Consider the following 14,966-nt stretch of genomic DNA (forward strand, 5'->3'; position numbering starts at 1 on the left):
AGGTATGGCCCAGTCAGTGACGGCCATGGATGAGTGTCTCGATTGTCCCAATTGCTAAGGGACGTCACCCAGTACCAGGTGGACCTTGATGAGGCACTGTGGAGCATGTCTCAGTCACAGGTGGGCATTGCCGAGGTGCTGCAGAGCATGTCCTGGTCACTGGGGGATATGTTCCGTTCACAGGTGGGCATTGCTGGGGCAGCCCAGAGCATGTCCCAGTCACTGAGGGGCTTGCTGCGGCGGCAACACCATGCTGCAGACATTGGGGAGCCGCAGGGACAGGCGGGGCTTGATCCAGCTGCACCCCCCATTTCGAGGTGAATCCCTGGGCCCCATGGGCACCGACTGGGAGGAGGGGGTGCTGGGTGTCGATCCGGAGCCATCCTAGTGACGGCGGCCACCAGCACCCCAAGTGTTGCACATCCCCTGACAACATGTCTCGCAGTCAGCAGCCGGTACAGAACGGCACAGCGGGCATGTGTCGCTGCCAGGTGCGCTGTGGCCTTCTGACCCCAGAGCCCCCAGAGGCTGCCCACCGGGGTATTGAAGGCCATGAGACGCGGTAAGCAGCAGACTGCCTCCAGCTCTGATGTGCATCCTCAGGACACACCTAGACGTAGCAGTCAAGAATCACTGAGAGCATTGGGAGGTGTAGGTGAGTGCGGTAGCACTATTGGGAGAGTGAAGTATTTGAAGACACCTCTGGACACTATTAATGTCTGTTGGCCATGATCAGTATACCGACTGTGGCATTTTCTTCCGCAGTGTGGGCCGAGCACCAGGGGGGTCCTAGGTTGACGCTCGCTCACGAGGCTCTGTGCCTATGCGTAAAGATGGCTGTTCACCTCAGGTCCCTGCAACAGCCCTTCCACCAGCTTCACATTTTTAAAAAGTACTAATTGGTGACCACATGCTGTGGAGGCAGTTCGATCTTGAGAGACCGTTAAATGGGGGGTCGCTCCCATTAATTGTATGGAAATTGGGCTTAAGTGGTGATTATTGATTTCTTGCCGTGCTAAGGCGAGATCCTGATTACGCCAACCGGATTGGACCAATTCGATTACAAGCAGATCGATGCTTAGCGTGGTTCTCTAGTCTGGCCTCTCCTGCGATTTAAAAGCCTTGTTTCACTCTCACTTAAGCGCAGCGCGGCCATTAAATTGTGCCTTTTGGACGGACTTCCTGTGGTGGCTATGAGGGAGTAAGTCGCACATTTGGTGGCTCTGGCCGGACTTTTGGACCTTTTCCCCCGACTTTTTTTGTAGTTTTGAGTTTTGGCTTTGAAGGCGCAGATAATTCGGTTCTGGATCAACACATGGGTAGCATTGTGGATAGCACAATCGCTTCACAGCTCCAGGGTCCCATGTTCGATTCCGGCTTGGGTCACTATCTGTGCAGAGTCTGCACATCCTCCCCGTGTGTGCGTGGGTTTCCTCCGGGTGCTCCGGTTTCCTCCCACGGTCCAAAGATGTGCAGGTTAGGTGAATTGGCCATGATAAATTGTCCTTAGTGTCCAAAATTGCCCTTAGTGTTTGGTGGGGTTGCTGGGTTATGGGGATAGGGTGGAGGTGTTAACCTTGGGTAGGTTGATCTTTCCGGGAGCCGGTGCAGACTCGATGGACCGAATGGCCTCCTTCTGCACTGTAAATTCTACGTTCTATGTAAATTAGTGCATGGAACGGAGAACCCCAAGGGACCGAAAAGGAAGAAATAAGAAGATAAGCAAGGGCTGGGCGGAGATTGTGGCTGAAGACAACACGGCTAATGTTCGGACCCCTGCTGCGACGGCCCAACCATCAACGGAGGAGCTGATGCAGGTCATCCACGAGGGCTTTGCCAGACAGAAACGGGACTGCCTGGACCCGATTAAGGAATTGATCGATCGGCTGGAGCGCAGGCTGGATGCCCAGGATCGGACGATTCAGAAACTGGAGAAAGCGCTGGCGGACCAGGAGGAGCACCACCAAACGTTGGTCAAGCTGGAGGTGGGGATGCTGAAGGATCAGCAAAAGAGGCTGCTGGAGAAGGTGGAAGATCTGGAGAATAGAGCTCGTTGGCAGAACTTAAGAATTGTCAGTCTCCCTGAGGGGGCTGATGCTGGTGCGTTTGTGGCGAGTATGTTTTAGAAGCTTCTGGGGGAGGGGGCTTTTCCCCGACCGTTGGAGGTTGACAGGGGGTACAGGATGATGGCGAGGAAGCCGTGGCCGGGGAACCCCCCAAGTGCGATGGTGATCTGGTTCCACAGATTTTTGGAGAAGGAGTGTGTTCTCCAGTGGGCCAAGCGTACTAGGAGCTGCAAATGGGACAACAGCATATTACGTGTCGAGCAGGACCTGAGTGTGGAGGTTGCCAGAAGGAGGGCAGGCTTCGGGAAAGCAAAGGAGATTCTGTTTAAGAAGAAGGTGAAATTTGGGTTGCTATACCCGGCGCGTCTTTGGGTCACGCACGAGGACCAGCTCCATTATTTTGAGTCGCCCGAAGACGCAATGGACATTGCCAAGAAGAAAGTGCTCGTGCTCAACTGAGAACTTTTATATGTTTATACGTTTTGATTGTCGTTTTTCTTCTACTTTTAAGTTTGGGTGAAGATGGGGAAGTAAAAGTTATTTGGTTCTATGGGTTTTCGGTGTTTTGGTGAGGGTGGCTGGTGGGGGCTTTTATTACTTTGATTTGCACTATTGGGGGGTTTCTTTGTGGGTTTTTCATTTTGGGTTGTCTCTTACGGTAATTGGCAAATTGTTTGCGGTTGGTTTGATGGGGAAGTGGTTTCGATGGGCGGGGAGGGGGAATGGAGTGAGAAACAATAGGTGGGAGACTTCTTGGCGCCGGAGGCGAGGGCCACCAGGCTAGCTGGGTGAGCTAGTCTATGGAAGCACAGTGGGGGGGGGGGGGGGTGTATATGATCAATATATGGCAGGGGTTAGGTTACAAAGTGGTGTTGCTGGGTGAGGGGAGGGGAGTGTTATTCTGCTGACGAGGGAGAGACTTAGGTTTTGGGACAGAGCGGAGGTCGGGGGTGGGGTCTGCCAGGAGGCGGGCCAATGGAGAAGCGGCGCATGACCTGGAGACAGGCCCTGGAAAGGGGATGTCTGATCGGCGGAGGGGAGGGGGGTGGTCACAGTGCCCCCCAACTTGGCTGATCACTTGGAATGTTAGAGGGTTGAATGGGCTGGTTAAGAGGGCACGTGTGTTCGCGCATCTGAGGGCTCTGAAGGCGGACGTGGTAATGCTGCAGCAGACGCACCTGAAAGTGGCGGATCAAATCAGGCTAAGGATGGGTTGGGTCAGTCAGGTCTTTCATTCGGGGCTGGACACCAAGACTAGAAGGGTGGTGTTCTTAATCAATTTCAGGTGGGCAGTATAATCTTGGACGGGGGGGGAATGCCGTTATGTCATGGTGAGCAGTAAGCTGGAGGGGAGGAAGCTAGTCTTGGTTAACGTGTACGCACCAAACTGGGACGATGTAGAATTGATAAAGAGGGTACTGGGGAAGGTACCTGACCTGGACTCGCACAACAGTCATTGATCCCGGCCTGGACCGGATAGGGTTCATGCAGATGGGGGGTGGGTGGGGGGGTCGACCCATGGAGGTTTTGGCAGCCGATGGGGAAGGCGTTTTCTTTTTATTCGCATGTGCATAAGGCTTATTCCCGGATTGACTTTTTCATTTTGAGAAGGGATTTGCTGGCGGGGGTGGTGGACACGGGGTTATCGGCCATCACTATTTCGGATCACACTGGGTGGAACTGCAGGTTGGTGAGGAGAGCTTCCAGCGCCTGCAATGGAGGTTGGACGTGGTGTTTTGCATTATGTTTATTGTTCTTTATACATTGTTTTTAAACTGTTGCTGTTTGTAATGCCAAAAATACCTCATTAAAATTGTTTGTTTAAAAAAAAAAAAAAATCGTGCCTTTGTCACTTTTGTGGGCCCTGGGGAGTTTCTCTACGATCTCTACCCCAGCCAAAACCATCTGATCTTTGGAGAAGATTTTTTTAAAAACTTTTTTAAAAAATTTACGACCCAGGCTAAGATGATATGAGAAATTCCACTCTGACCTAACCAGTCTAGAAAATCACTCTGGTCTTGTTAACCCTGTGTAGTGCCTCCCTTTTGCATGAGATGATCTCCACCCCAGTCAGAAACAGGTCCAGTTCTCACTTGTAGGAATTCAGCGAATTACAATCCACTGCATGAGCTGGCGGCCTGTTCCACAGGACCACTGTTCATAGAATCGTAGAATCTACAGTGCGGAAGGAGGCCCACCAAGTCTGCACCGACCCTTGGAAAGAGCCCACACCTCCACCTGATCCCAGTAATCCCATCTAACCTTTTTGGACACTAAGGGCAATTTAGAATGGCCAATCCACCTCCTCAGGACATCTTTGGACTATGGGAGGAAACCAGAGCACCTGGAGGAAACCCACGGAGACACGGGGGAAAGTGCAAACTCCACACAGTCACCCGAGGCTGGAATTGAACCTGGGCCTGGAGCTGTGAGACAGCATTGCTAACGACTGTGCCACCATGCTGCCCAGGCAAAGAGCCACCATCTGATATATAACCTAGATATGGCATTACCTAACTTAGAATTTAAAAAAATAATAAATTTAGTGTACCCGATTCATATTTTTTTCCAATTAAGGGCCAATTTAGCGTGACCAATCCACCTGCCCTGCACATCTTTGGGTTGTGGGAGGAAACCCACGCAAACACGGGGAGAATGTGCAAACTCCACAAGCACAGTGTCCCAGAGCCAGGATCAAACCTGGGACCTCAGCACTGACATAACTTATAATTGGGTTCAGTGGTACCACCTAATCTATTTAATTGGGCAAAATTAGAACATGATCTATTCCCAGTATTATCATATACACTTTGATGAGGTCACCCGTATATCTTCACTTGGGTATAGAGTCCCTCTCTTCTAGCATGTCTTGATAACGAAGATGCTTTGAAGAGGGAATTGGTCTATTTACCCACTTATGCCCTCTTTCCCAAGACTCACTATTACCCAGCATGTGATGAGACCAAAACAGGACACACTGTTCCAAGTGAAGCCTGATCAAGGTCTTATGCAAGGACAGAATGGTATGCATTGTATTATAATCAATTGTGCACTAAATGCACTCCAACATCCTTTTGCTTTAGTGTTGTTTGTTTGGAATAGTGTAGATTGTCAATGATGGAGATGTCAGAGTGGGAATGGGAGAGCTACCCAATCTGCATCTGGTCATCAAATTGTAGACAAGACCACCATATCATGAACAAATAATTTTGTTTGGCTTGAAACTCGCTCCAAAAATGTGTTTTTAGTCAATAAAGCAATTCTGATTGAAGTTTTACAAGTAACCCTGTTATTCTTGGCTCATTTTGCAGGTTTAAAAACAAAAGGATGAACTTCACCATGAGTAATCCTGTTTATGATAAAAATGTCTGTTCATGATTATTCAAAATATTATGATGCTCCCCATGCTGAAGATGATAGCTCACATTTGATTTGTAACCTTTAGATTTTAGTAATTGCGACAGCAACAACTTGAATTTACTTCACAGAGGTGTAATCAAACAAAATTTAAGAATTTTTCTATCACAAGCTAATTTCTGTCAGGTGACCATGGTATCTGTGTTCCCATCTGTTTTGTGGAATTCCATTCTGCAGCCACTAAGTCTTACATTATATGTTAGTTTTGTAGGCATTTGGACAATAACAACTTTTAAATCCACAAGAGAGATATGTTGCATTTTTAATATCTTCCCAATGGAATGTTCTAAAAGATTGTTTACATTTTGTTGTTCTGACCAGACAAGCAGGCTATCATCCAGTCTTGCGTAGTCTCAAGTATATTTGGCAGATGCAAATGGAGAAAAGGTCACTTGACCTCCCAACTCCATCTTGTTTCAAAGTTAATTGTCCATTTTCCATTCCAATTTTTAAAATAAATTGTCTATTTTTAAAAAAAGCCATGGGTATAGCTGCATGTGTGACAAAATTAAAATGCAAGATTTGCAATCCATCTAAAATCTGCATTGTGGCACTTCAATATTTTAAAATATGTTTTTAGATTAATCTTTATTGTCACAAGTAGGCTTACATTAACACTGCAGTTAAGTTACTGTGAAAATCCCTTAGTCGCCACATTCCGCCGCCTGTTCGGGTACACAAAGGGAGAATTCAGAATATCAAATTCACTTAACAAGCATGTATTCCAGGACTTGTGGGAGGAAACCGGAGCACCGGGAGGAAACCTACGCAGACACTGGGAGAACGTGCAGACTCTGCACAGTCAGTGACCCAAGCTGGGAATTGAACTTGAGACCTGGCTCTGTGAAGCAACAGTGTTGGTATCACTGCGTATAATGACACTAGCAATTGTGGCTCTCTTGCCTTTCTTGATTGAGGAAGAAACAAAACATATATAACATATATGAGATACAAAAAGTTATTTCTGTGCCCTCAAAATTACATGAATCGAATATACTTAAAAGGGTAAATAATTTGTTAAGAGCAGCTCAGTGCAAATATAAATACTAATTTAATTTTTATTCTTTAACTTGATATGTCCAGGAATTGCACCAAACATGATGTTGTCCAAGGTTTGCAGTGACATGAACAAACCAAATGGCCAGTATCGAATTCCAGCAGATAGTATTGCTGTGATGGACTTCATAAAGAACTTGCCTATTAGAAAGGTAATCAGCTGTGTAGATTGAGCTTATTTCATCCACATAGAGCAGTCTAAGTCTCCAGTTGAAGAGACAAGAGAAATCTGAGGGATACTGCCTCTTTTGCACAATTCTATAATTTCAAAAAACTAGTTCATGAGGTGTGTGCATTGCTGGTTGGGCCAGCATTTATTGCCCATCCTTGATAGCCTTTGAACTGAGTGGCTTGCTGGGCCTTTTAAGAGTAAACCACATTGCTGTGGATCTAGAGCCACATGTAGGCCAGAGCAGTTAAGGACGGCAGGTTTCCCTAATAATGTGACTCTTAGATTTTGTTCTTATTTGCACAATTCCTGCTTCGGCACTCATTGTCGCATTCACATTTTTATTTTTGTTTTTAGAAGTTTGAAACTTGGAAACAGATGTTCTTTTTTTGGAATAAGAAGCTGCATTACATAGAGCCTTCCCAGAGAAACGCCTGAAAGCGATTCATGTAAAATAAATTTATTTGAAGTATAATGACTGTGGTTAATACATAAAATCAACAGAACAACGACCTGTTAGAGATGAGTGCAATGTCCTCTTTAAAATGTCACCCGTTTTTCAGTGTGCAGTTCTTTAAACCTGCTTTGTGCGGTGGAGAACGTGCGTTATTTCTTACAGAACGCCTACACAGTACTTTCAGGTTGCTTCATCATAGGAAACCTGTGCAGCTTTACATGAACACTGGATGAGAAGCTTTAGTTGAAAATGAAAATGAATGAAAATCGCTTATTGTCACGAGTAGGCTTCAATGAAGTTACTGTGAAAAGCCCCTAGTTGCCACATTCCGGCGCCTGTCCGGGGAGGCTGGTACGGGAATCGAACCGTGCTGCTGGCCTGCTTGGTCTGCTTTAAAAGCCAGCGATTTAGCCCAGTGAGCTAAACCAGGAGGGATGAGAAAAACTGGGCTCTTTCCATCTGAACTCAGAAGATTAAAAGGAAATTAAATCGAGAGGTTCAAAAGCTATGAATCATGACGTAATTAGGGAAACACTTATTGTTTGTTGAGTCAGTAACTTGAGGATATGAATTCAAGATCAACAAACTGATCTACAATAGAAAGATCAATTTATAATAGATTGTTAAAAGACAGGTTGGTTCATTTTCACACTGATGTCCACCAGCTACAGCTGCAGCACACCTTCTTCCCTGCCATCCTTACTTTGTATTTATTTAACTAATTAGGTTCCATGTTTAGAATATTACTCAGTGATATTCCATAATTATATTATGGAGTTTTAACTAGTTACTCCATAAATTCAACATGTTACTTGTATCTCCCCAGTACTGTTTTAAACTAGTGCCCCATTTGGGAAGGTGGGGAAAAAACCTAAAACTGACCAATACACCTAATTAATGCTTTCCGCCTTCAGCTTTTGGTTCTCATTGCTTCTGGCTCCCTCTCTTGGCTGACTCGTTTTTGTAGTGGAGCAGGCAGCAACTTCTCCCGAAGTGCACTGAATTCCCTCACTTAGCAAGTTCCAAGATTTCTGCACTCAATCCACTGTGTGTGTGTGTGTGTGTGTGTGTGTGTACGTGTGTGAACTACCTCAGATTCCAGTCAGATGAGTCAGTCACCGCTGGCTAGTGAACCAGCTCTAACGAGTTACCTGATTAACTACCCTGCCGGTGCCTCGAGCAGGTAATTTTATTTATCAGTGACTAAGACTGAAAGAAATTGCAATTTCCATTTATAGTCGTTAAATGCATTTTGGACTCAGTTTTAGCATGCAATCAACCCTTAAAATTTCCTAACTCGCCAAATTCCCAGTTTAAGCACTTGGTCTCACTGCACTCTGTCTTGATCTGGCAACTTTGTGCGACTCTTACTTGACCTCTGTATGAACCTTGTGTATATTTAAAAGCAATTATGATTTCTGACCTTAAATGTCACACACCTACATATTGCATGGTATATTGTTCCTGATCTTCTAAAATATCGCAACCTCTGATTTAATATTAGTAATACCATGAAAGATTAGCTAGTAGTAAATTAGGAATGCCATTTCTGTGTAGAGAGGTGCCATATTGTAGAATTTCCAGAGGTACAAAACAGTTTTTATGCAAGTGAAGTGTGTTTTGGGAGTGGGACCAATACCAGATTTATAAATTCCCTAAAACAGTAATTCCAATCTGACCGGAACTCTGTTTATGTGACAACTAAAGTTTGAAGCCTTGTAGAGAGACTGCAATTGCACATGAATTAATGAAAGGAAAAATCAACTGAATGTATATTTTCTCATGGGTTGCCATTCCATTGTGAGCTCCTGTGGCCACTGAGGGATGACAAAATTGTGTTGGTCTGCAATGCCCCCTACAGTTTAACAATCTACAATATATAGAGCAGCCACCCTGACTATGAAATTGTATCTTTCAAGAGGAGAAAAGTATGGAATGAAACTTGATAGAAAATAGAAGAAAAGCAAACAAAGTAACAATTTAACAACAGATCTAAACAGAAGTTTATGTAAAATAACTGAGGGGAAAAGCCACATCTCCCATTAGTGTAAGGTAGTCCATTAAGGCCTTTGTTCTGCTTTTGTTGATAATTGTTCAGTCGTCTTATTGAAATTCAGGAAGTCATCAGAACTACCTAGCTGTATCTCAATATTTATCAGGTAGTTTCTCATTTGTAACAGACTATAGTTATACATAGAATGGTAAAAAGGAAATAGAAGCAGGAGGAGGCCGTTCGGCCCTACGAGCCTGTTCCGCTATTCATTAAGATTCTGATCATTAAATTCATACCCTGATCCTGCCTTCTCCCCCCCCCCCCCCCCCCCCCCCCATATACCTTGATCCCTTTAACCCCAAGAGCTATATCTAATTCCTTCTTGAAATCACACATTTTGGTCTCAACTACTTTCTTGATAGTGAATTCCACAAATTGACCACTCTGAGTGAAAATATTTCTCCTCACCTCAGTCCTAAAAGTCCTAACCCTCAAACTATGATCCCCTAGTTCTGGACTCCTCAGCATCAGGAAAATTCTTTCTGAAAACACCCTGTCTAATCCTGTTAGAATTTTATACGTTTCTGTGAGATCCTCTCTCACTCTTCTAAACTCCAATGAATATAATCTCAACCGACTTAGTTTGTCCTCAGATGACAGCTGCACCATCCCAGGAAACAGCCTAGTAATCCTTCACTGCACTCCCTCCATTGCAAGAACATCCTTCCTCCGATAAAGACACCAAAACTACACAATATTCCAGGTGTGGCCTCACCAGCGGCCTATACAGTTGCAGTAAAACATCCCTATTCCTATACTCAAATCCTCTCGCTATGAAGGCCAACATGCCATTTGCCTTCTTTACTGCCTGCTATACCTGCACGCTTACTTTCAGCGACTGATACATAAGGACACAAAGGTCTCACTGAGTATCCACCTCTCCCAATTTACGCCTATTCAAATAATAATCTGCCGTCATACAAATTGGATAACCTCACATATATTCACATTATAGTGCAGCTGCCATTCATTTGCCGACTCACTCAGCCTGTCAAAATCAAGCTGGAACATCCCAGTATCTTCCCTGCAGCTCACCCTCTGATCCAATTTTGCATCATTGGCAAATTTGGATATAATACATTTAGTTCCCTTGTCCAAATTATTAATATATATGTGAACAGTTGGGGTCCCAGCAGAGATCCCTCCGGTACCCCACTAGTCACTGCCTGCCAATCAGAAAAAGAGCTCTTTATTCCAAATCTTTGCTTCCTGTCTGCTAACCACATTTCTATCCATTTTAAGACACTACCTGTAATCCCATGCACTTTAACTTTACATAGTAATCTGCTGCGTGAGACCTTGTCGAAAGCCTTCTGAAAGTCTAAATAAACCACATCCACCAGTTCTCCCTGGTCAACTCTACTAGTTGCATCTTCAAATAATTCCAGTAGATTTTTCAAGCATGATTTCTCCTTCATAAATCCATGCTGACTTTGTCTTATTATACCACTGCCTTCCAAATGCTGTGCTATGAAATCCTTGATATTGTTATTATTATAATGGACTCCAGCAACTTCCTTACTTAGGCTCACTGGTCTACAGTTCCCTGTTTTTTCTGTACCCCATTTTTTGAATAGCTGGCTCATATGAGCTACCTCCAATCTGGAGGAACCATTCTAGAGTCCATAGTTACACTTATTGAGATTCAGGATCCTGGTCTCAGAATCAATACCTCACTATCCACCTTGACAAAGAGATCTATAATATTATGGTCACTCATCTCCAAAGGGTTCTCTCACAACTAGTTGTCAACTAATCTGTTCTCATTGCACAATGCCCAGTCCACGATAGGCTGTTCCCTTGATGGTTCCTCGATGTATTTGTCCAGAAAACCATCCCATGTGCACTCCAGAAATTTCTCCTACTATAAGACCGTAAGATATAGGAGCAGAATTTGGCCACTCGGCCCATCGAGTCTGCTCCACCATTCAATCATGGCTGATATTTTCTCATCCCCATTCTCTCGCCTTCTCCCCATAACCCCTGATCCCCTTATTGATCAAAAACCTATCTATCTCTGTCTTAAAGACACTCGATGCTTTGGCAGTAAAGAGTTCCACAGATTCACCACCCTCTGGCTGAAGAAATTCCTCCTCATCTCAGTTTTAAAGGATCGTCCCTTTAGTCTGAGATGGTGTCCTCTGCTTCTTGTTTTTCCTACAAGTGGAAACATCCTCTCCACGTCCACTCTATCCAGGCCTCGCAGTATCCTGTAAGTTTCAAAAAGATCCCCCCTCATCCTTCTAAACTCCAACGGGTACAGACCCAGAGTCCTCAACCGTTTCTCATACGACAAGTTCTTCATTCCAGGGATCATTCTTGTGAACCTCCTCTGGACCCTTTCCAAGGCCAGCACAGGGGCTGGTTTAGCACACTGGGCTAAATCGCTGGCTTTTAAAGCAGACCAAGGCAGGCCAGCAGCACGGTTCAATTCCCGTACCAGCCTCCCTGAACAGGCGCCGGAATGTGGCGACTAGGGGCTTTTCACAGTAACTTCATTGAAGCCTACTCGTGACAGTAAGTGATTTTCATTTCATTTTTCATTTCATTTCCTTCCTTAGATACGGGGCCCAAAACTGCTCACAATACTCCAAAAGGGGTATGACCAGAGCCGTATACATCCTCAGAAGTACATCCCTGGTCTTGTATTCTAGCCCTCTTGACATGAATGCCAACATTGTATTTGCCTTCTTAACTGCTGAATGAACCTGCACGTTAACCTTAAGAAAATCGTGAACAAGAAGTCCCAAGTCCCTTTGTGCTTCTGATTTCCTAAGCATTTCCCCAGTTAGAAAATTGTCTATGCCTATATTCCTCCTTCCAAAGTGCATAACCTCACACTTTTCCACATTGTATGTCATTTGGCACTTCATTGCCCACTCTCCTAGCTTGTCCAAACCCTCCTGCAGCCCTCTTGCTTCCTCAATACTCCCTGTCCCTCTACAGATCTTTGTAGCTCACCACATTAGTCACATGTACTGTGACTAATTCGAATCATCCAATCTATATGCAGCTTAAAGTCACCCATAATCACAGGTGTTCCTTTATCAAATGCATCTCTGATTTCCTGCCTACTGTTATTCCCAACATTACCATTACAGTTTGGTGGTCTATATACCCTGCCACAAATGTTTTTTGCCCCTTGGTCGGTCTTAGCTTGGCTCATACAAATTCCACATTGTGCTCATATCTTTCCTCAATATTGTATCCGTATCTTTAATCAACAATTCAACTCCACCACCGTAATATTTTTAATGATTTTATTCAGTAGTGTTTTTAGTTCAGAATTTAAGAACATTTGCTCTGGTTTTGAGAGAACGGATTTCATTTTAAAAAATATCTGTAAATTGTATTTACTAAGCCTGAATCAGGGGATTGTATTGTAATTTTATCTTTCATGAACTTGAGCTCATCCAAAAACCTGCTGTCTGAATCCTAACTCATAGTAAAATTTGCATCCTTGTTTTCAAATATCCTTGTGCTCTCATCCCTTCCTATAGCTGCGTCCTCTTCCAGCCCTGTGACCCTCCATGATCTCGACATTCCTCCAATTCTGGCCTCTGGAGTATCCTGTGGTAATCACTATATTGTTGGCGGCCATGACTTCGGTTGCCTAGACCCTAAGCTCTGGAATTCCGTTACAAAACCTCTCAGCTCCTTTACCTTTCTTTCCTCCTTTAAAATGCTGAAGATCCTTCAAATTTACTTCTTTAACCAAACTTTTGATATCTGTCTTAGTATCTCCTTATGTGATTCAGTGTCAGATTTTGTTTGCTAAAGCTCCTTGGGATGTTTTACTGTGTTAAAGGCACTATATGAATGCGGCTTGTTGTTGTGATTTTACATACATTTGAATAAACCTGTTTTGCTTGGAACTTTGATCTATAGGTACCTGGTATAGGAAAAGTAACAGAAAAATTGCTGAATGCATTAGGAATTACCAAATGTACCGAACTATACCAGCAGGGGGCCCTACTTTCCCTCCTTTTCTCCGAAAGTTCCTCGTATCATTTTTTAGAGATCTCACTTGGTCTGAGTGAGACCCACCTTGAAAGGTAATTATAGAGTTTTATGCCATGCCTGTTAAACATTTATTGTGTTTTATTGAAAAAACAGATTTTCCTGTGCATACGCCTTAAACCAACTCAAAATTTCACAATCTTGTGAGGAATGAATGTAGCAAAATAGTTTACCTAGTATTAAAATACAAAGGAAGTCGTTGTATTTAAAATTTTTTGAACATTTTTACATGCAGAATCATTTCTACAAATGTTAGTCGTCTTCTAGAAGCAAGTTGGATTAACTGGCACTGTTTCACTGAAGGAAAATTGGTCACTGAACATTAATAGGAGGTGGATTTGGGAATGTGGTTGATGGTATAGAATCATTGAATGGTTAAATTCTAGGAGAGAATTCGACACGTTACCATGACAGCTCTCTGCAACAGCAACTCTGCTCGTACCACTTACCTGGACATCCCCCCCCGAGCCTAGCAATTATCTTTCTCTGCAGCTGCAATTCCATTTTGAAAAAGTCAGTCAAATCTGCCTGCACCCCACTCTCAGGCAATGCATTCCAGATCCTAATGACTCACTATGTAAAAAAGGTTCTGCCTCATGTCACCATTGACAGTGCCCCTTTAAGAGTAAACAAGGTATTGCTTCAGCGTGAGTTGAGACCAGGTGATGCTCACTGAAGCTTGTACTTAAGAAATGGTGTTCCCCCCTGTTGGGGGATGCTTCTGGACAGGGAGAGGATTCAGAAGGGAAGTTGATACTATTCTCCTGGTTTGGGACACCGATTTAACCCCCTCTACCTCATCCCCCCCCCCCCCTCTTCCGCACCCCGACATGTTGTCGCCCCTGCCCCTCTCAGATTCTTATGACCCGCATTCTGCCCTTTGCCCTCTATTGTTGTTTGTCCAGTCCATTTAAAACAGAGATGACCGCACATTCCATGTTGTAAGCCTTACTGGAGGCTTACACCTCCATTCCTCTCTACTGGCCACCATCCTCCTCTACCGATTCTGTCCCCTTCAATTTCACCTATACCGGGCCCACCCAAGATGGCCCCCTTCTCCGCCCATGACCATGCTTCTTCTCCAACCCTGCCACGTTGCACTCCCCCACACCCCACGCAGAAATTTGGCCATCCATCATGGCCATCTCTCCCACCTCACTTCTGTTCACCAGCATTACCTGCCAGTGTGGCAGCTCCTGCCTGAAAACTCCTCCTATCTACCCCTCCACCCCTCCCGTCACCCTCTCCTCCTTGGTCTGTGCAAATGGCTCCTCTTGGACCTTCCCCTCCCCCACCCAAACAAAGACACATCCAAAACCACAGGTTGCCGCCTCCAAAAAAATAAACACCACCAGAGATAGCAGAGTGGGGGGAAGCAGTTTCCATCTTAACAAATAGTTGTCCCAACGAAAACCTTCCACCTGAGATGAAAGAAAATCCCCCGCTCCACCCTCCAACCTCCACACTACCTGTGTCCTTCATTGTGCACTGTCTCCCATCAAAGTTCTGTTCTCCCCCACTTTATGCTCTTTAATAAAGTCATTGGCCTCCTATGGGGATTCAAAATAATACTCCCTGCCTTCGAAAGTCACTCACCGTTTTGGCGGGTACAGCTCACCAAACCTAATCTGCCGTCAATATAGAGCTGTCTTGGCTCTGTTGGCTCCAATGTCCTGATACATTTGGACCGTGTTCCCCTCCCATTTGCAGTTCTATTTCTCCCTGGCC

At 44.7% G+C, this 14,966-nt stretch overlaps 1 protein-coding gene across 7 annotated transcripts in view; it reads left to right on the plus strand.

Annotated features, from left to right (window-relative positions):
- The window catches only part of polk (polymerase (DNA directed) kappa), a 157,808-nt gene that overhangs the window by 115,733 nt on the left and 27,109 nt on the right, over positions 1–14,966 (plus strand). For 6 of the 7 annotated variants that reach the window (XM_038805504.1, XM_038805505.1, XM_038805501.1 and 3 more), the window contains 2 exons: positions 6,567–6,691; positions 13,107–13,273. In XM_038805504.1, coding sequence (XP_038661432.1) covers positions 6,567–6,691; positions 13,107–13,273 — 292 coding nt within the window. The remainder of the gene's footprint in view (positions 1–6,566; positions 6,692–13,106; positions 13,274–14,966) is intronic. The other variant, XM_038805508.1, reaches the window with a different exon arrangement.

The sequence above is a fragment of the Scyliorhinus canicula genome, chromosome 8, assembly GCF_902713615.1.
Source record: "Scyliorhinus canicula chromosome 8, sScyCan1.1, whole genome shotgun sequence".
NCBI classification, from domain to species: Eukaryota; Metazoa; Chordata; class Chondrichthyes; order Carcharhiniformes; family Scyliorhinidae; genus Scyliorhinus; species Scyliorhinus canicula.